A 22,643-nucleotide genomic window follows, 5' to 3' on the forward strand; every position below is an offset into this window, starting at 1 on the left:
TTCGTGGACTACAGCCCACGAAGTGGGCTGTAGTCCACGAAAGCTTATGCTCCAATAAATTTCTTAGTCTCTAAGGTGCCACAAGTACTCCTGCTCTTTCTGTGTATATTTATGGTATACATCAGTGGCAGTAAGAAAATAATTTATAAGAAGTGTACTCCTTAGTTTGGCTCTTCACATAGAAATACGCTGACAGGAATTATCTAAAAACAATGATTAGACAGAAAGGAGTTAAACCTTAGGCAACACAGGTGTAGATGGTGAATAGACAGGTGCCTTGTTGTGGCACCACTTGTCCTCAGCCTGATAATGTCAGAGCTGAAATCAGGTTATGGAAGGAAAACCAGAAAAAAAAAGGCTTATGCCAATCACAGCACCTATAAACATATCAGAGAGCCAACTGTAATGGACACACATCTATCAGCATCTACCATCCCTTGCTATATGTAAAGTGAACCATCTCAACATCAGCAGGAATCCAAAGCTAGACATGGAAGTGAAGGTCACCTGGCTGGCGCACACAGAAAGGCACAACGTCAGGAATTAGTCTACTCAACTTCTGTGGTTGAGACACTTACTAAGGAATGCCAGAACACCATACTCAAGAGCAGGCTTAGAGAGCAATGATGTAAATATGCAGCATGGCAAACAAATGTGGTCACATAGAAAATTAATCTGTGGCAGTGGCCATTTAACAAATACAAAATCCATGTTAGCAATACAAAATCAGTGCAGTACAGAAACATTGCAGTGAATAATGAGAGGACACAAAGCAGCCATAAATCTATGTGGAGCCATGTTTCAAAAACTGTGATATATTATAAACACAACATACTATATGCACAACCATCTCTGAAAAAAAATCATACCAGCGCAGGCTTTCTTGCCTCAGAGATTCACCATGTGGGTTGGGGAACAGCCAAGAGACCTTCCCCTCTGGAAAAACCCACAGTCCAGGTCAATTGGGAGGTTTGGGAGGAACCCGGGCCCATCCTCTACTCCGGGTTCCAGCCAGGGCCCTGTGGACTGCAGCTGTCTATAGTGCCTCCTGTAACAGCTGCGTGACAGCTACAACTCCCTGGGCTACTTCCCCATGGCCTCCTCCAAACACCTTCCTTATTCTCACCACAGGACCTTCCTCCTGGTGTCCTCAGTCCTCCAGCAGCACACTCTCTCTCTCTCTCTCTCATCTCCTTGCACCTCTTGCTCCCAGCTCCTCACACTCCCACCACAAACTGAAGTGAGCTCCTTTTTAAAACCTAGGTGCCCTGATTAGCCTGCCTTAATTGATTCTAGAAGCTTCTTAATTGGCTCCAGATGTCCTAATTAGCCTGCCTGAACTGGTTCTAGCAGGTTCCTGATTACTCTAGTGCAGCCCCTGCTCTGGTCACTCAGGGAACAGAAAACTATTCATCCAGTTACCAGTATATTTGCCCTCTACCAGACTCCTGTACCCCACTGGTCTGGGTCTGTCACACTGTTTAAAGACAGCATATGTGGTCCACCTTTCTGTTACTCTTTGAGCACAAACCAGGAAGAAACTGAAGCCAATACAGGAGAAACCTCCATGCTGTCAGCAAGAGTTTCTTCAGCAGTCGCTACTATTAATGCTCTCTTAAAGTACCTACAAGTACACAAATATAAGTCTTTTGTGTTTGCTTACTGCTGTATACAGTATGTGGAAAATGTATAAGTACTGTTCTGGGGAATCGCTGTACAATTTATTAATTCTGTTTGAGATTATGAACTAGCCGCATACATCTTTATCAAGCTGCAAACTCCATTTTTATTACAAGGCTGTTTTTTGCCTCTCTGCTGTTTTTTTACTTCCATTGTGAAATTCCAAATGATGATGGCACAAGTCTAACATCAGAGAGTCACTAAACTTTGAAAATCATCCATTTGAATGGAGCATCCTTGGACAAAGATGGCTCTGACCCAGGACAAAAGTCTGAACTGGGATGTGGGGGTGGTGGTGTTCTAACTAAGTAATGGATCAGCAAACAGGGGACCTTGATCACTTCAAAAGGCTGATCCAAAGGTCACCTGGCAAAAAGGATAAAAGAAAGGATCTCTCACTAGTCATTTTGAGAGAGAGGCAGAAGAGATCAGAAAGACTCCATGATTCAGGGAAGCCATGTTCAGGAGGGTGGGGGGAGAGGAAGTGTCCTGGACTCCACAGAAGACTCTGACCTCAGCCCAGAGAATGCTCCAGAGTGGTAAGGAAACCGAGAAAGGGAAAAGTGTCTAGATCTGTGTATTCCTTGTGCTAGCTAATGTAAAGAATGGTTTCCAAAGCCAATCTCTGTCTGTCTACTTTTCACTATCATGTGTTCCTGAAGAGTGAACTGTAAACTCAGAGCACCCAGGAGGTTAGTCTTCTGGGAAAGGATGTGCTTAAGCTACTGGGGAGCTCAGCACTGGTCCTGGAGCCTAGGATAGCTGGGCCTCCTGGTCCCATTTCTGTGAAGAAATAACAGACAGAGACCCTGTGGCCAGGAAATGTGCCAGAGAGGCCAAGAAAAGAGAGAATGCTACAGCCTGCTCAGTCCAAGGGAGGTTTTAGGGCTTTAGAAGCCTTGTCAGTGTCCAGCAGAGGGAGCTTTGCCAGAGCTGTGCATTATTTGTCTCTCTTATGGAACTCTTTGCTGCTCTGTGAAAACATACACGTTGTTGTGTATATTTATCAATACATTCATGCCAACAATTTCAGGGGACTTCTGATTTTGAGAACCTAAATTTTTGTATTCTCAACTTGAGACAGCAGAGACACTTTAAATAATTTTTGCCCAAGTAAATGAATAAGCCACATCATATAGTCCCCATCCCCCAAATATTGTATTGATGGGTACATAATCAATGTCAGCTGCTTAAAGCTAGATCCACAATGGGGACTCAGTGTTGCAATATCTAATGTTTAGATGCCCTTTTGCCTAGTGGAATGCACAGCCCAGGCTCCATCTACAATGCATGGGCTGAGTTTGGTGCCTAAGAATGGGATTTGCAAAAGCCATCAAGATGAGTGGGGAGCCACCTAAGCTAGCCAGTAGGAAATGCTGAGGAGAAAGGAGGGGCTTAGGCACTACCTTCTCCTCATGCTGTGTTTTATATAGGGCCTGATCAGGTAGGTGAGAGAACACCTAGCTTGTGAAACCAACTGAGGCTTAGACATGAGTTAGTAGCACGGCGTCAGGACTTGTGACTTTGTGCATGTCCACTAGCAAAAATGAAGCCACCTAAGGGACTTTGAGAGCAGAAATGTAGGCCGTACGGACTTTAGACTACCGAGTTAGGTGGCAGCTGAGTAGAATTTTGTGAATCTAAATTTTGGACTTGTGCACCTAAAGTGGCACTTAGGTCCCTAAATTCCTTTTGTGTATCTATCTCTTAGTGAATTATGTGAAATAACTGAAATGAATGTTATAGATTGTTGAGTTTTGTATCTCAAACCCTTCCAATATTTTTCACAATGATATAATTGGCTTCTATTTTCTGTAATACTGGCAAAGTATCTGTCTTGCATACAGAAATATTAAACTTCTGTGATAATGAGATGAAAAATGTTCCTAAGGTTCTCAGACAAAACAAAAAAACCCCCAAACCTACAATAGGACAAAGGTGCAATGATGACAAAAATAGCCTAATTAGTAAGAGAGCATCTTCCTTTTTCAATAGCAGAGATTTGTGTTATGGTAAGGCACCAAAATAATAAAAGGTATGTATTTGGCTAATGGCTATGGAACACAGTACACCTGAAGTAACAGCCTTTGCAAACTTCAAAATATTAGTCACACATCCTTTTGAAAGCCATGCAATATGGCTGCCAGTAAATGAGGGACAACATGCACATGACCCAGAATGTCTAATTGACCATAATAATGAGTAGCTAACGATACATATGCTCTAGTTTACTTTTACTACTATAAATTATGACAGTAAGTACAGAAGGTTATACAACATTCATTAGGCTTGATGCTATCCTAGGGCTTGTCTACACTGGCAATTTACAGCGCTGCAACTTTCTGGCTCAGGGGTGTGAAAAAACATCCCCCCTGAGTGCAGCAAGTTTCAGCACTGTAAAGCACCAGTGTAGACAGTTCACCGGTGCTGGGAGCTGTGCCCCTCGTGGAGGTGGGGTTTTTTTTAGAGCACTGCAGTTGCCCGTGTACACTAGCCCTTAGAGTATGTGTGTACTGTAAGTGATTTGCAGTTTCCAGGTTGGGTAGGTTTGTGTGTTAGCTCTGCTCAAGCTAGTGGCTACAAATAGCAGTGTAGCTATAGCGGCACAGGCGGTGGCTTCAGCTAGCCACTCGAGTACTTAGCTGGGCCTCAGACTAGGTTGTACATGGGTGGATTGCCTGTGCTGCCACCCACATTGTTACAGCCACACTGCTATTGTTAGTGCGCTAGCTTGATCAAAGCTAGCATGTGTACATCTATCCAAGAGGGAAATTACACCTCCAGTTGCAGCTTAGATATACCCTAAGGTCTTGCTCCTGGAACAATTAATACACATACCTCTCTTTACACAGAGAGTAGTCCCTTTGAAGTGCATGGGACTATTCATACCATGTCAAGCTAATAGTCTGTAAATCTTTGCTGGATTGGGGCCTAAATCTGTGGAGACCTAAATGGTATTTGCATAACGATTTATCTGCAACAACCCAGAACATCTATTTAAACTGTATGGTACTGTTGAAGTTGAATGTGTTTGTAATTAAATACAAAAGCAGATTTGCAATTTAGTGTTAGTTGCTTTAATTGTCTCTATCCCACAAGTTTATGGATGAATGTATTAGTGGTGTTCAGTTCTCCACATGTCGCATGTATGGAATTTTGCTCAGCATCCAAAGTAGTGTTTGTGATAGGCAAGAAAAGATTTAGCAACATTCTCAGCAGCCAAATGATCAAATTCATACTAATCTATAATTCTTAGTTGACGCTTACATTATTTTTATTTAATTAGTAATGAATTTCTCATCAGGCTATGCAAAAAAAACTATATTAGGACAAAGGAGCAATGATCATCAAATCAGCACCTACTCAAATATGTAAGAGTATCTTCCTTACAGAGATACCATCTGAATCTAGAGCACAAAAATAAATACTTTCATGTTATCATAAATGTAACACTGACGGCCAAAATGTTTCAAAGAAAATGTTTAGTCAAAAAATGGTCATTTTATCCAAAATGAAATTTAAAAAAACAACTCGTTGACTTTTTTAAAAAATGCACCATGTGAAAATTTTCTTGGAATTTTTTTATAAAAAAATAGAAAGTTGTATTGGAAATATTCTTGAATACTTATTTCTGCATTTTTTTAAATAAATTGCAAAAATCAGTTCACTTTGAACCCTTCAACCTTTTTCAGAATTTTAATTTAATTTTTGACCAGCTCTATTACACCATTATAGGTGAACCAGACAAAACTTTGACATATTAACTCTTATGAACAGAATTACAGAGAAAAATGTAGCAAACACCAATGCCTACTTTTTACATATGAAAATGCAGAGTGAACATTTTACAATTTTGTACACTGATGTTGGCACTTAAGAGGTTTGGCCAATGATGTCCTTGCATACCAGTTATGGTCCTTTTGACCTAACACTATGAAACTATATTACAAACCTAAACATGCAAAATGTGTAAAATCTGGTTACAGTTCAAGAATGAGAGTTTCCTGCTAGCAGTGACAAATTGGGAAGAAACAGTAGATAAAACAGAAAATTACTACAAAAATCAAAGCAACCCATTCATTAAGACAAATGACATACCTCTCCCACCTTAATAGTTGGTAATATCTTTTACTGGGCCAAGTTCTGTTGGTGAGAGAGACAAGCTTTTCAAGCTTACACTTGTCTCTCTCACCAACAGAAGTTGATCCAATAAAAGATGTTACCTCACCTCACTTGTTCTCAAATATCCTGGGACCAACCCGGCTACAACAACACTGTATATATCAATCATCATGCAGCCTTTACATTGCAAAGTATATATATATTATGGTAAAGTTTAATGACTTGTCAGCAATTGAGTACTAAAAACATGAACTCTGTGCTCTTTCTAGTTATAGGGATGCACTGATTTTAAATGGGAATTGTCTGCACAGATCTGAGGGCAGATTGTGTCCCATATTTATTGGCTGAAAAAATACAGTGCATGTCTCCTAAAATCCTTTCTAATTTTCAGAAGTAATCTGCTTTCCCAGTTAGCTAGATCTTACATAGGTTTGGTTTAACAGAAAGTTTACTAGTTACATAGAATTAGTCATTAGCATTATGAAATTCAGAAAGAACCAAAATAGTATTGGTAGAATTTTCGAGAAGTGTCTAAAGCCTTGGCTACACTGGCAATTCACAGCGCTGCACTTGCTGCGCTCAGGGGTGTGAAAAAACACCCCCCCCCCGAGCACAGCGAGAGCAGTGCTGTAAAGTGCCAGTAATCAGCACCTGCAGCGCTGCACGCTCGCTCGCAGCGCTGCAAGCTATTCCCCTTGGAGAGAGCTCTCGCAGCGCTGGCGGCGCAACTACACTTGCGCTTCACAGCGCTGCCGCGGCAGCGCTCTGAATCCGCGAGTGTAGCCAAGGCCTAAGTAATTTGGAGTGACTTTCAATTGGATTGAGGCCCCTAAGTGTATGTCTACACTGCAATTAGACACCTGTGGCTGGCCCAGGGCTCAGGCTGTGGGATTGTTTAATTGTGGTGTCGAAGTTCCGGTTCTGGTTGCAGCTGAGCTCTGGGACTCTCCCACCTGACAGGGTACTACAGCCCAAGCTCTGCCCTGAGCCCAAATGTCTTCACTGCAATTAAACAGCCCCTTAGCCCGAGTTCCACAAGAGATTTAAAGACAATTCACATTTTCTCACTCATATTCCTATTCTTTGATTGCCAAATTCTTTAGTTTGCATTATACCTATTAGGTTAATGCTTTAGTGTTATATTTAATAGTGCCCTTGTTACTTAACATAATATCACATCTGTTTTAAAAAGATTTATTCAAGGATTTTTAAACTTACTTCTATTCATCAGGAAAGCTGTTTATTTTTTACCAGAGTAGCCACTAGACAGCACTGCTATGTAAAGCAAGCAATACTTACCATGAGCAGCCCTTTGTAGGCATAGACAATGCCAAGCCAAATGGTCATGTGAGTGTTTTCACAGTGCTCTAAAATCGGACGAATGGAAATATCTCTGCCAGCAGGGTCCGGCTAAAAGGGAAGAAAAAGTAAAGAGTAAAATATTTGAATTAATTTGACACGTACTTATGCCTCAGAAGCCATTTCATTCTGTTCCCAGTAGGTTGGGAAACACATGTATTTCCCACCCAGCAATATTGTTAATCTTTCCAGCTATACTCTTAGCCCAGCAGAAGAGTCTGTCCTATCTCGGGGCCTCTCCTTTTGTCCCTCCAGACCCATGAATATGATACAGTTCTGCGGTGACCTAGAATCCTACTTTCGACGTCTCCGACTCAAAGAATATTTCCAACATACCTCTGAACAGCATACTAACCCACAGAATCCTCCCTACCAGCACTACAAAAAAAAGGATTCTGCATGGACTCCTCCGGACGGTCGAAACAACAGACTGGATTTCTACATAGATTGCTTCCGTCGACGTGCAAAGGCTGAAATTGTGGAAAAGCAACATCACTTGCCACATAACCTCAGCCATGCTGAACACAACGCCATCTACAGCCTCAGAAACAACCCTGACATCATAATCAAAAAGGCTGACAAAGGAGGTGCTGTCGTCATCATGAATAAATTGGAATATGACCAGGAGGCTGCTAGACAGCTCTCTAACACCACATTCTACAGGCCATTATCCTCTGATCCCACTGAGGATTACCTAAAGAAACTACACCATCTGCTAAAAAAACTCCCTGACAAAGCACAGGAACAAATCCGTACAGACACATGCCTAGAACCCCGACCAGGGGTATTCTATTTGCTACCCAAGATCCATAAACCTGGATATCCTGGACGCCCCATCATCTCAGGCATTGGCACCCTAACATCAGGCTTGTCTGGTTATGTAGACTCTGTCCTAAGACCCTACGCTACCAGCACTCCCAGCTATCTTCGAGACACCACTGACTTCCTGAGGAAACTACAATCCATCGGTGATCTTCCAGAAAACACCATCCTGGCCACTATGGACGTAGAAGCCCTCTACACCAATATTCCACACAAAGATGGACTACAAGCTATCAGGAACAGTATCCCTGATAATGTCACAGCTAACCTGGTGGCTGAACTTTGTGATTTTGTCCTCACCCACAACTATTTCACATTTGGGGACAATATATACCTTCAAGTCAGCGGCACTGCTATGGGTACCCGCATGGCCCCACAATATGCCAACATTTTTATGGCTGACTTAGAACAACGCTTCCTTAGCTCTCGTCCCCTAACGCCCCTACTCTACTTGCGCTACATTGATGACATCTTCATCATCTGGACCCATGGAAAAGAAGCCCTTGAGGAATTTCACCATGATTTCAATAATTTCCATCCCACCATCAACCTCAGCCTAGATCAATCCACACAAGCGGTCCTTTTCCTGGACACTACTGTGCTAATAAGCGATGGTCACATCAATACCACCCTATACCGGAAACCTACTGACCGCTACACTTACCTACATGCCTCCAGCTTCCATCCAGGACACACCACACGATCCATTGTCTACAGCCAAGCTCTAAGATATAACCGCATTTGCTCCAATCCCTCGGATAGAGACAAGCACCTACAAGATCTCTATCAAGCATTCTTAAAACTACAATACCCACCTGCTGAAGTGAAAAAACAGATTGACAGAGCCAGACGAGTACCCAGAAGTCACCTCCTACAAGACAGGCCCAACAAAGAAAATAACAGAACACCACTAGCTGTCACCTTCAGCCCCCAACTAAAACCTCTCCAGCGCATCATCAGAGATCTACAACCTATCCTGAAAGATGATCCTTTACTCTCACAGATCTTGGGAGACAGACCTGTCCTCGCTTACAGACAACCCCCCAACCTAAAGCAAATACTCACCAGCAACCACACATCACTGAACAAAACCACTAACCCAGGAACCTATCCTTGTAACAAACCCCGATGCCAACTCTGTCCACATATCTATTCAAGTGACATCATCATAGGACCTAATCACATCAGCCATACCATCAGGGGCTCGTTCACCTGCACATCTACCAATGTGATATATGCCATCATGTGCCAGCAATGCCCCTCTGCCATGTACATTGGCCAAACCGGACAGTCTCTACGCAAAAGAATTAATGGACACAAATCTGACATCAGGAATCAAAATACTCAAAAACCAGTGGGAGAACACTTTAACCTGTCTGGTCATTCAGTGACAGACCTGCGGGTGGCTATATTACAACAGAAAAACTTCAAAAACAGACTCCAAAGAGAGACTGCAGAGCTAGAATTGATATGCAAACTAGACACAATCAACTCCGGTTTGAATAAGGACTGGGAATGGCTGAGCCATTACAAACGTTGACTCTATCTCCCCTTGTAAGTACTCTCACACTTCTTATCACACTGTCTGTACTCGGCTAGCTTGATTATCACTTCAAAAGCTTTTTTTCTCTTAATTAATTGGCCTCTCAGAGTTGGTAAGACAACTCCCACCTGTTTATGCTCTCTGTATGTGTGTATATATATCTCCTCATTATATGTTCCATTCTATATGCATCCGAAGAAGTGGGCTGTAGTCCACGAAAGCTTATGCTCTAATAAATTTGTTAGTCTCTAAGGTGCCACAAGTACATGTATTTGTGTGTAAAAGAAAAGCCAACTTTAGTAAGACTTTTGATGGTGTGGTTCCATAAGGCTGCAAAGAAGCTTTGTAAAGATTAGTAATTAGGGAATTGAATGTGATAGGTGGATTCATGCTTACCCTGCTACAGCAAAACAGAAGGCAGAAAGACTGTTCATCATATGTGCAATGACTCTTTAATACTGCCAATCACATTAATCTGTTATAGTTTAAACAAATAACTAACTACCATGAAAAAAATATCCAGGAAGGCATTCTGTGTAACTGAAGGGAAAGAAAACAACTCAGTCTTTTTGATTTGGACAGCTAATTTGGTAAAAATAATAAAAAAGCTAATGGTATAGCTCAAACATGCAGCCATGAAAATATATATAGTTAAAAATCACTCTTCACATTTTGTGTTATTGATCAATGGCTGAGTATGCAATGAGACACATTGTGGTATGTTCCAGACTATTTTTTGTTTTGTTTTATTGCCCTGAGATAAACCAAGTGCTTGGATTATGCTATTGCCATTGTACTACAGAAACTGCAGCAAAAGCTCAGTTTAGAATATAACCCATCCCCAAATCCCCTTGAGACCAAGTGAAACTCTGTACAAATTAATGCTGCTAGAAACCCTCATAGCTTTCACTCACCCTCAGAAAAGAGGATAGTGCAGCAATGCATGCCTTTTGTACCTGGTGTGACAAAATTCAATAGGCCCCAACTCCCAGGGCCCTGTGGACTGCAGCTGTCTATAGTGCTTCCTGTAACAGCTGCATGACAGCTACAACTCCCTGGGCTATTTCCCCATGGCCTCCTCCAAACACCTTCCTTATTCTCACTACAGGACCTTCCACCTGGTATCTGATAACACTTGTACTCCTCAGTTCTCCAGCAGCACACCCTCTCAGCTCCTTGCACCTCTTACTCCCAGCTCCTCACACTCACACAACAAACTGAAGCGAGCTCCTTTTAAAACCCAGGTGCCCTGATTAGCCTGCCTTAATTGATTCTAGCAGCTTCTTCTTAATTGGCTCCAGGTGTCCTAATTAGCCTGCCTGCCTTAACTGGTTCAGGCAGGTTCCTCATTACTCTAGTGCAGCCCCTTCTCTGGTCACCCAGGGAACAGAAAACTACTCATCCAGTAACCAGTATATTTGCCCTCTGCCAGACTCCTGTACCCCAGTCGTCTGAGTCTGTCACACTGGACATAATTTGCAAATTAGATTAGTGATTCTAACTGACTTGCTGTGTTACTTTGACAGGAATATTCTGTTGTACCAATCTATCCAAAGCGGTTGTGAACTCTTATCTTGTTTTCCTTTTGAGAAGAACCTGAAATATGGGCACAAATGTTCAAAGCAACTCACTATTTCCAATTTAAAATGATGGTCTAGATCTTCAGCTGATGTAAATCACCATGTGCTTCACTTTATGTACATGTGCAGTACCAGTGGAAGTCACTACAGCCAGTTCCTTTTTCAGCTGGCTACATGTATAAAATCTATGAGGCAGAAGAATATTGATTTATCTGAGCTACGGAAAAATCAGTTTTTCTTTGACTCAAATATAGAAGTGATTTTTTCATAGAAGGATTTCAGAGAAAAACTGACCATTATTCTACGGGTCAGCCTTGCTCCCATTAGTGTCAGTAGGAATTTTCCCAGAGATTTCAATGAGTGCAGAATCAAGCCCCTACTCCATTTCCCTCATCAGCCCTTCCACATGTAAAGCATGATTGCCTGGCTACTGCTGACCTCAGATAGCAACAAAGAATAAAAAAGACAGAAAACAAAACAAACAAACAAACAAACAAACAAAAAAAACAAAAAAAAGAAAGAAAGAAAAGGAAAGAGGATTGTGGGGCATGTTTCTCACAATCCATAGTTATTTCCTTGCACCCTTGGCACAGAATGACAGTTACGTTCACCCCTTCCCAGTAGTAACCCTGAATAGGATAATCTAAATCCTAAAAATCTCTCAAATAAAAGAGGTCCCAGAGGAGGATTCTACCTTTTCATAAGTAGTGTATGGCCCCACGCTGACAGCCACCCATCACCTGCAACTCCCATTACCATCAACATGAGCTACAGGTGCTCATCACCTCTCAGGGTAAGGCTGCCAGGTAGCAGAAAAATATATTACAATGCTACTAATGTGTGTTTGGGATCATTAAAAATGTCTCCTTCTCCCTAATCAGGGACAAGATGTTTCATAATGCCAAAGTCTTTATGTACTGAATGTAATTTGACATTCCAAACTGAAGATAAAGCTTTCTGGATTTTCCATCATTTATGATTGACATGGAGAAAAGTTCAGGTGAGAGTTGCTATCTTAAAAATTCAGTAGTGTCAACATTTTCATATGAACAGGACTGTCCTGAAGATACATTTTCTCTAAGTTTCTAAACCTTGTCTTAGCTCATTACAAGGCCAAAGAGTTTTTTTTTAAATACAGGACTGATCTCCCATACATCTTTGAGTTCTGGCGTGCCACTACTTGCATCCTTTTCTGAGTTGTGAGATAATTATTTCAGTTCCATTCTTTTCAGATCTACAGTATTCCCAAAAATGTTTAATTTTTAGCAGTGGGGAGCTACACTAGTTCACACCCACTCAGGATCTGGGCTCATGTCTTTTCAGCTACGTCCATCCTCTGCCCACACCCCTTCTCCTTTTTACCTCACATTAGTGGAGTGGGGTTTGAGACCTGCACTCAATGAACACCTGATGCTTCACCATATTTGTGCCTGCGTGGAAGCCTGGACTCATGCTTGCACTGAAACTCAACAGCCTTGTGCTGTTTGCTGAGTATATAATGATTTACAGGGTCAAGGTGCTGTCCAATATTTTGACGTGTATGCACAAAGCGTCACTGAATGGCTGCCGTACTACTCAGCCATAGGCAGTGAAATGCTTACTCTTCTGTTTTTCACTATGGTATTTCTTTCCTAAAACAATGTAGTTATGTTCAAATTAGGGCTGTCAATTAACTGCAGTTAATGCACATGATTAACTAAAAATAATTAATCATGATTAAAAAAATTAATCACGATTAATCACAGTTTTAATTATGATTTAATTTTAATTTTATATTTATATGAATTTATATATAAACTATAATTTAATTATAATTTTGCATTGAATTAATCGCACAGTTAAAGAATAGAATACCAATTGAAATGTATTAAATATTTTGGACTTTCTTCTAAATTTTCATTTATATTATATTCTGTGTTGTGATTGAAATCAAAGTGTATATTATTTTTGATTACAAATATTTGCACTGTAAAAATGATGAACAAGAGAAACAGTATTTTTCAATTCACCTCATACAAGTACTGTAGTGCAATCTCTTTGTCGTGAAAGTACAATTTACAAATGTTGATTTTTTTTTTGTTGCATAACTGCACTCAAAACCAAAACTTCAGAGCCCACAAGCCCACTCAGTCCTACTTCTTGTTCAGCCAATCGCTAAGACAAACAAGTTTGTTTACATTTACAGGAGATAATGCGGCCCTCTTCTTTTTTACAAAGTCACCAGAAAGTGAGAACAGGCATTCACATGGCACTTTTGTAGCCAGCATTGCAAGGTATTTACATGTCAGATATGCTAAACAATCATAAGGCCCTTCATACTTTGGACATCATTCCAGAGCACATGTTTCCATGCTGATGACGCTTGTTAAAAAAATAATGCGTTAATTAAATTTGTGACTGAACTCCTTGGGGGAGAATTGTATGTCCCCTGCTCTGTTTTACCCATATTATTCCATATATTTCATGTTATAGCAGTCTCAGATGATGACCCGGCACATGTTGTTCATTTTAAGAACACTTTCGCTGTAGATTTCACAAAACGTAAAGAAGGAATCAATGTGAGATTTCTAACCGACCCAAGGTTTAAGAATCTGAAGTGCCTTCCAAAATCTGAGCGGGATGAGGTGTGGAGCATGCTTTCAGAAGTCTTAAAAGAGCAACACTTCAATTCAGAAACTACAGAACCCGAACCACCAAAAGAGAAAATCAACCGTCTGCTGGTGGCATCTGACTCAGATGATGAAAATGAACATGCGTCGGTCTGCACTGCTTTGGATTGTTATTGAGCAGAACCTGTCCTCAGCCCGATTCGACAGGGCCCCGGCAGGGATGACTCACCCGGCGGTGCTCCAGGTCTTCACCCCAGGTCTTCGGTGGCACTGAAGGACCCGCCGCCGAAGACCCAGTAAATAACTGCCCAGTGAGTACATCCCTCCCGCTGCATCTGACCCCCACCCATGTCCTGTCCCCAACTGCCCCCCTCAGAAACCGCAACCCATCAACCCCCCCCGCTCCTTGTCCTCTGACGACTCTTTCCCAAGACCCCCCACCCTAACTGCCCCCCAGGACCCCACCCCCTACCCAACTCACCCTGCTCCCTGTCCCCTGACTGCCTTGACCCCATCCACCACCACCCCGACAGACCCCCGGAACTCCCACACCTACCCAACTCCCCCATCCCCTGACCGCCACCCCAGAACCTCTGCCTGATCCAATGCCCCCACCTGCTCCCTGTCCCCGGGACTCCCTGCCCTTGCCTTATCCAACCCCCCCCCGGCCCCGGTCTCTTACTATGCTGCTTACCCCCACTGAGGCCGGGCCCAGGGTCCAGGGCCCGGGCCAGGACTGCGCCACCTGTCAGGGGTTGGGGCCGGAGGTGTGCCACCCGGAGTCAGAGCCACGCCACCCGGCCAGAGTCAAGGCCGGGGCCAGGCCGGAGCCACGCTGCGGGGCTGGAGGGAGCCGCTTGGCTGGGGCCAGATCGGAGCCGCTGGGCTGGAGCCGGACTGGGCCACGCCACGCCTCCCTGGAGCCCTCCTCACTCCCCCCCACCCCAGCTTACCTTGCAAAGCTGCCGCTTGTTTCTGAACCCTCCCAGGCTTCCTGCACGAACATCTGATTCGCGGGAAGCAGGGGAGGGGGAGGAGAAGGGGGCAGAGCATTCAGGTGAGGAGGGGGAGGTGAGGTGAGCTGGGGCCGGGGGCGGGGCGGACAGCTGCTGGAGCTTGGGAACTGGCTCCAGCTCACCACTGGGCACAGGGCCCAATTCAGCGGAATCGGAGGAATCGGCCTAAAGTCGGCCCTGATCATCAGCATGGATGCAGGTCCCCTGGAATGGTGGTGAAGCATGAAGGGACATATGAATCTTTAGCGCATCTGGCACGTAAATATCTTGCGATGCCGGCTACAACCGTGCCATGAGAATGCCTGTTCTCACTTTCAGGTGACATTGCAAACAAGAAGCAGGCAGCACTATCTCCTGCAAATGTTAACAAACTTGTTCGTCTTAGCAATTGGCTGAATGAGAAGTAGGATTGAGTGGACTTGTAGGCTCTAAAATTTTACATTGTTTTATTTTTGAATGCAGGTTTTTTTGTACATAATTCTACATTTGTAAGTTCAACTTTCATGATAAAAAGATTGCACTATAGTACTTGTATGGGGTGAATTGAAAAATACTATTTCTTTTGTTTTTTCCAGTGCAAATACTTGTAATCAAAAATAAAGTGAGCACTGTACACTTTTTATTCTGTGTTGTAATTGAAATCAATATATTTGAAAATGTAGAAAACATCCAAAAATATTTAAATAAGTGGTATTCTATTATTGTTTAACAGTATGATTAATCGAGTGATTAATCACAATTAATTTTTTAATCGCACAATTGATTGCAATTAATTTTTTTAATCGCTTGACTGCCCTAGTTCAAATGTATTTCAAATGCAAGTTCTGTTCTGTTATTAGGGCTGGAGAGAATGCACGAGTTCATTACTCAAAACAGAAAAGCAGGCAAAAAATGTTGGTATATAAAAAAAGTGCTAAAATATTTTAAAATTCTACCAGAGTAGTAGATACATCATTTCCTTAATGGGAACAGTGCCAGAATTACACTAGAACAAGTCTGTAATGGACATTAGGTGCTGAGAAATAAATGTGGGCTTTTCTGGGATTCTGAGCTTGATCCTACAAGAACAGGCAAAGCTCCCACTGAAAACCATAAGGGCCCAGTCCTGTGAGGTGTTTCAGTGGGAGCAGAGGACACTCAGCACCTTGTGTGATCAGGCCCGATATCAGTATCAAAATTAGTAAAGCTTCTGTATTCTCTTTTAAACCAGGCTTCAGATCCATAAAATCTTAATATTTGTAATGACATTTTGTTGAATTCTCATAAATTATGAGTTGTGTGTGTCCCTAAACAGGTAGGAATTATTTTGCTGTATGTGGATTTTTGTGTTTTATTTTTCAGTACTATGGAATGCTATTCCTGCTTCCAGGGCCGGCTCCAGCATTTCTGCTGCCCCAAGCAAAAAAAAAATAAATAAAAAAGCCGCGATCGGCGGCGGCAGTTCAGCGGCAGGTCCTTCGCTCCTAGATGGAGTGAGGGACCTGCCGCCCCCGAATTGCCGCAGGTGATGCCCCTCTCCCTTGGCCGCCCCAAGCACCTGCTCGTTAAGCTGGTGCCTGCAGCCGGCCCTGCCTGCTTCACTGTTTCTATTTGCCTTTTGGTTGATGTATTGATTTTGCATGAATTTACTGATCCTGGCTAAAAGCTAGATAAATAAAAATAAAATAAGGTCTTTTCTGATGTCCAAAGAATGTTTTAAAAATCCATAATTATAACTGAATGCAGCACTTCACTGACCTCACTAATCAAACACCATTTGTGCACTTTGCTATTTGCCAGAGAGCTTGGCTGTAGAGAAGATGACAGCTTAAAACCTACCAAGGATTGTATATGTACTGAAATTCTGCCCTTTCCTTTTATAGAAAGCAATTGAAATGGCCTTCAGATGTCATCAGCAAAAGCCTGAAGACCTCCTGTCTGTGATTAGGCTGAAGCTTTCCTACTTCCTTTGAAACCTAATAAGGTTTCTTATACTGGCATCAGTTTTTGCAATGCTTTCAGCAGCTCAACATAAACAGTTTATTCTGTTAACTTCACATTAGAGTTGCACATCATCCACAATAAAATGCTTACTCTACTCTATGCCAAAACTGCTGAGCCTAGAGAAAGGCTTTCGGACACCAATAAGCAGTTTACTTGTGAAATTATCATAACCCTCTTGGATGGATGCATTACTATTAATAGGGGAGCAGCACCAACCCCTATCTTTAGGATGCCTAACACTGCTCATTATAAACATCCTCCAGACTGTTTTAGACCTCTATTGCCTGCAGTGTTTGCAGCAGGGTTTTGAAATTTGGCGGGAGCAGAACAGGCACCAAATATGAGCATCTGTAATGGACACAATGCCAACCCGGGAGAGGCATAGTGTGAACACTGTGGATTTTTCTTAGCCAGGGCTAGAAAGGTTCACAACACTCAGAGCCCAAAGTACATCCAAAATGACCAATGGGCAAAAAATTGGCAAAAGAGCTTAAGACTAACTTTGCTACTTCTAACTACAGCAATAATAACTCCACATGGAAACTTATGAACATTTCTCAAAAGAGTCTGATGGACGGCAGTGTTGGACACTGCTGAATAGCTGGTCAAAGCCTGCAACTGTCAGAAGGAACTGAGTCATGGCTGGGATTATATTTCTTCATGCATGGCTAGGGGAGTATAAGGATATAGGCCCAATTTACAGTGTTCTCTAGAAAGGTCAGGGTTCACCTACTAGTGCCCCAGACAGGCAGTGCTTGAAGAGGTACGCAAACAACAGATTCCTCCTTCACAGACTTTTCTTCAGTCTGTGAGTACTGTAAAATGCTAAAAGTTTAAATCTAGAGAGAATGGATGATATTGTAGGTAGGGCACTGGAGTGGGACTCAGGAGATCTGGGTGCAGTTATGGGTCAGCCACAGACTTCCTGTGTGACTTTGGATAAGTCACCAAGAGTAAAAGTTTCCAAAGTGCCTAAGTGACTTAGTAGCCTAGGTTCCATTTTCATAAGTGACATAGACACTTTGGAACCTAGGCTACTAAGTCACTTAGGCACTTTGGAAACTTTTACTCTTGGTGACTTATCCAAAGTCACACAGGAAGTCTGTGGCTGACCCATAACTGCACCCAGATCTCCTGAGTCCCCTAAGTCTTATTGAAAGTCAAGTCAATGGGACAATACTAAGTCATTTAGGCACTTTTGAAAATTTTACCCTTGATGTCTCTGTGTCTCAGTTGCCCATCTTTAAAATGGCAGTAATAATCTCCATTTCTCCTATCCTTCACCAGCCTTGTCTATTAAGTCTTCCTGATATATGTCTTGTTGATGTTGATAGTTAAACAGAAGACGAGCTCTGTGTAAGCTCGAAAACTTCTCGTTCTCACCAACAGAAGTTAGTCCAATAAAAATATATTACCTCACCCACCTTGTATAATTCTAGTCATTTTGGAAAATAACATTCAGGGAAAACACCCAGGGTTGTATTCTTCTCTCTTTTGTTAGACTGTTAATTGGTCTTCATATTCTCATTCCACAGTGTATTTTATTTCTCTCATCCCTAGATTCATATAGTTGCACTACAAGTGTAGAACACCACAGTCAGTGCTGTTGCATAAACTATGCAGCTTTAACATTTAAAATTTGGCACATTTAGGAGTTATATGGAACCAAAATGTGTTTCTTCATTAGAAAATCCTCATTTTACTAATTCAGAACACTCTTAGTTCTTTCTGAATCCATGTCTTCTGCAAGGTTAATTAGATTTAATATTTCACTGCGCATTTTATGAAACTGAAAATGTTTTCTACATAAAAACATAAAATGATTTTAATATGCAATGTATTGTGGTCATTTTCGCAATTATACAAGAAAAATAGGAATATAAATAACAAATGCTTGTATATTTTTCAATTATTAGAAAATTTAAGGACATTTGAAGATTAAACAACTCCGATATAAAAAGAGACTGATTTTCTGTGAAATTGGTCCTCTCTCTTTAGCAAGGTATTTATTTTGTAAAGTCATTCTGTTCACTAATGCAAAATAACTGACACATTACTAAACTGGGGTGACACATCCAGAATATTTTCCAAATTTTGAGGTCTGTTCATGGGAAGTATCAGAGAAAAAAAGAATGTGATTTTTGTTTAATTTCTGAGTCTGTGGTCAAATGTGTTACAAGATATCTATGATACACAGTAGCTCAACTGGATGCAAAAGAGTTATTGTGCTTTGATATATGTGTGACAGACTGACCATATTCTGAAATATCCTGAACAAACCTTAAGGAATTAAGATAAATCTTGCTGAATTAGAGTTCATACCTTTGGGGCCCATTGAATTAAAAATGCAGTGGTGTATGTGTTATGATGGCATTGCATATAGCTTCTCTAGTAGAGAGGGCGATGCTAATATATTTCCTTCATTATCACCCTTTGAAGCTACCCCCCCCACCCCCGGAGAGGTTTGCATATGCTATTTCAAACTGGATTATACAGGGGCCCCAGACAAATAAATGGTTTTTGGATAAAAAACATGGTTTTAAACTGGCTCAGGGACTTCTTTCTGATCCAGCAAATGGACAGAACCCTGGTCCATAGAGGGCCCCAATCCTTAGGGAAGTGTTGGAAGGACTGGGCCTACTGAGGTCCCATAAGACTGGGTTCTTGTTTTGAGCTGAAGCTATTATGAACTTGTAACCACAAGGAATCCCCGGGGGCCTGGAGTGGGCCCATGTTAGAATCCATGTTAGAGTTGGAGTGATCTCTGGTAATCTTAATAGCATGTGTGCAGGTTCTTTTATTGTTTTTAATATGTTTTCTCTGTTGTGCTTTTACCTTAAGAATAAAATAGGTTTCCATAGGAAGAGCAGTGTGGTAACTTGTAACTGTTGACAATCATTCTGTTATCAGTTTCTGCAGAGAAAGCAAGCAGTGTGCTTGGGCAGCTAGTCTCTGCTAGGTATAACACAGTGGACGCAGGGAACTGTGTAGCCAGGAAATGCCCTCCTCAGAAGGGAGTGAGATGTGGGTCTCCACCCAGGAAAGGCAACAGCTGGGGAGCTGGAAGCCTGAGAATGGGTGGCCTTGCTAGAGCATTGAAGGAAATTCAGGTGCACTTGCCCTGAACTGTGACAATAACATGACATATATCTTGTTGATGTTGATAGTTAAACAGTGACATGCATGAGGCTTTGACATAGCATCCTAATGAAAGTGCTGGAAGCTTCAGCCATTGGGGTTTTAAATAGGGCTGTCGATGAATCACAGTTAACTCATGCGATTAACTCAAAAAATTAATTATGATTAAAAAAATAATTGTGATTAATTGCAGTTTTAATCTCACTGTTAAACAATAGAATACCAATTGAAATGTATTAAATATCTTGGACTTTTTTCTAAATTTTCATATATATTATATTCTGTGTTGTAATTGAAATCAAAGTGTATATTATTTTTTATTACAAATATTTGCACTGTAAAAATGATAAACAAAAGAAATAGTATTTTTCAGTTCACCTCAGACAAGTACTGTAGTGCAATCTCTTTGTCGTGAAAGTGCAATTTACAAATGTAGATTTTTTTTGTTACATAACTGCACTCAAAAACAAAACAATTTAAAACTTCAGAGGCTACAACTCCACTCAGTTCTACTTCTTGTTCACATTTACAGGAGATAATGCTGCCTTCTTATTTACAGTGTCACCAGGAAGTGAGAACAGGCATTTGCATGGCACTTTTGTAGCTGACATTGCACGGTATTTATATGCCAGATATGCTAAACATTCGTGTGCCCCTTCATGCTTCAGCCACCATTCCAAAGGACATACTTCCATGCTGATGATGCTCATTAAAAAGATAATGCGTTAATTAAATTTGTGACTGAATTCCTTGGGGGAGAATTGTATTTGCCCTGCTCTGTTTTACCCGCATTCTGCCATATATTCCATGTTATAGCAGTCTCGGATGATGACCCAGCACATGTTGTTCATTTTAAGAACACTTTCACTGCACATTTCACAAAACGCAAAGAAGGTAGCAATGTGAGATTTCTAAAGATAGCTACAGCACTCGACCCTAGGTTTAAGTATCTGAAATGTCTTCCAAAATCTGAGAGGGACGAGGTGTGGAGCATGCTTTCAGAAGTTTTAAAAGAGCAACACTCCAATGCAGAAACTACAGAACCCAAACCACCAAAAAAGAAAATCAACCTTCTGCTGGTGGCATCTGACTCAGATGATGAAAATGAACGTGCATCAGTCTGCGCTGCTTTGGATTGTTATCGAAGAGAACCCGTCATCAGCATGGACGCATGTGCCATGGAATAGTGGTTGAAGCATGAAGGGACATATAAATCTTTAGTGCATCTGGCACGTAAATATCTTGCGACGCTGGCTACAACAGTGCCAATACTCACTCCTTACAGCCACGACCTTATACAGTAGTTAATTTTCCAGGGTGACTTTGTTTTTTTCCTTCCGTTATACTGAAATTCAGCTTGCCAACACATGAACTTTTGGCTTCCAAGTTATCTTGCTTCAATGGAACCTTTAAAAATTAAACTCCTTGGGAAACTGACAGTTCAACAGAAATCCCATTCACTTCACAATTTCCAAATCCTCATTGCTAGGAGTATGTTTAGATCCTGGCACACATGTATGACAGTAATTCTGTAACGCTCAGCTAGCTGAGATCACCATGCAATGATGTCCGACAGAATGCCGGTATATATAGCTATATTGATATTAATGCCACAGTTTTATATATTATAAAGATATCATTTTATTTTTATGTGAGTTCTTGGAAGATGTAGAAAAATGTACTGTTTCATCAAAACAACATTACCAAAGTAATAAGGCACCTACATCTTTCATGGGTTTCAAGTAACCTAATGTAGCTATTTAATATCATGGAACTTGCTACAAAGACAGATGGGATAAAACAAACTGGGGTTATGATTAAAGGGGAAAAAATGAAAGAAAAAAATGCCATGTCATAGATAACCACTGAAATTTCTTCTACCACAATAAAAAGATCACTGGTGATTCAGCCTCAGCGATGCTCACACATTATTATCTTTGAAATAAATCTGCTTTCTTGTTCTCCATCTGTCTCTATACAAATAATTCCATAAAATAGTAATCATACATACTGTAGTTTACTGGGATTTAGAGATGAGAAAATACTCTTAGAGCTATTCATAGGCTCGTCCATTGTGAATGCTCTCATATTTTTACTCGAAATGGCATGAATTCATAATTTATCATTTTATCCAGTGGGGGTTGATTTCTATGTGTTTTAAATAAATTGATTTTTGAGAGCCACATGCTTCCCAGAGAGGAGCGACTTGTTAATTCCACAGCCTAACCCAGATAGCTCCATTTTAATTTTAATCTACTGATCTAATTGTTTTTAAATAGATGGCATTAACTTAAAAAAAAAAAAAAAGAAGAATTGCAACCAAATATGGAATTACAAGCAATAAGAGAAAGGAATATTCTGGTATATTAATGGCAAGAGTTCTCTGAAACACTATTAGTTTCCTTAATATATAAATGCACTTAAAGATCCAATCCTGATTCCAATGCAGTCAGTGGGAGCTTTGTTTTATATTATTTCCTTAAAGAAATCTAATCCAGATAGGATTGTTGTCCAAGTATATTGTTTCAGACTTCCCTTCAGAATCATAAAAGTGTAGGGCTGGAAGGGACATTGAGAGATCATCAAATCCAGCCCCCTGTGCTGTGGCAGGGCCAAATATTCCTAGACCATCCCTGACAGGTGTTTGTCTAACGTGTTCTTAAAAACCTCCGGTGATGGGGAGTCCACAACCTCCCTTGGAAACCTATTCCAGAGCTTCAGTACTCTTATAGTTAGAAAGTTTTTCCAAATATCGAACTTAAATCTTCCTTGCTGTAGATTAAGCCCATTA

The 22,643-nt window shown here is 41.3% G+C and overlaps 1 protein-coding gene and 1 long non-coding RNA gene across 2 annotated transcripts in view; one reads left to right on the top strand and one right to left on the bottom strand.

Moving 5' to 3' along the window:
• The window catches only part of GABBR2 (gamma-aminobutyric acid type B receptor subunit 2), an 835,193-nt gene that overhangs the window by 73,058 nt on the left and 739,492 nt on the right, over positions 1-22,643 (bottom strand). The window contains exon 14 of the mRNA XM_034761463.1: positions 7,102-7,212. Within this exon, the coding sequence (XP_034617354.1) occupies positions 7,102-7,212 (111 nt within the window). The remainder of the gene's footprint in view (positions 1-7,101; positions 7,213-22,643) is intronic.
• The window catches only part of LOC117872725, a 109,888-nt gene continuing 89,342 nt past the window's right edge, over positions 2,098-22,643 (top strand). Inside the window, exon 1 of the long non-coding RNA XR_004644568.1 lies at positions 2,098-2,219. This is a non-coding gene — a long non-coding RNA (uncharacterized LOC117872725). The remainder of the gene's footprint in view (positions 2,220-22,643) is intronic.

Source organism: Trachemys scripta, chromosome 2, assembly GCF_013100865.1.
Source record: "Trachemys scripta elegans isolate TJP31775 chromosome 2, CAS_Tse_1.0, whole genome shotgun sequence".
In the NCBI taxonomy this organism is placed as follows: domain Eukaryota; kingdom Metazoa; phylum Chordata; order Testudines; family Emydidae; genus Trachemys; species Trachemys scripta.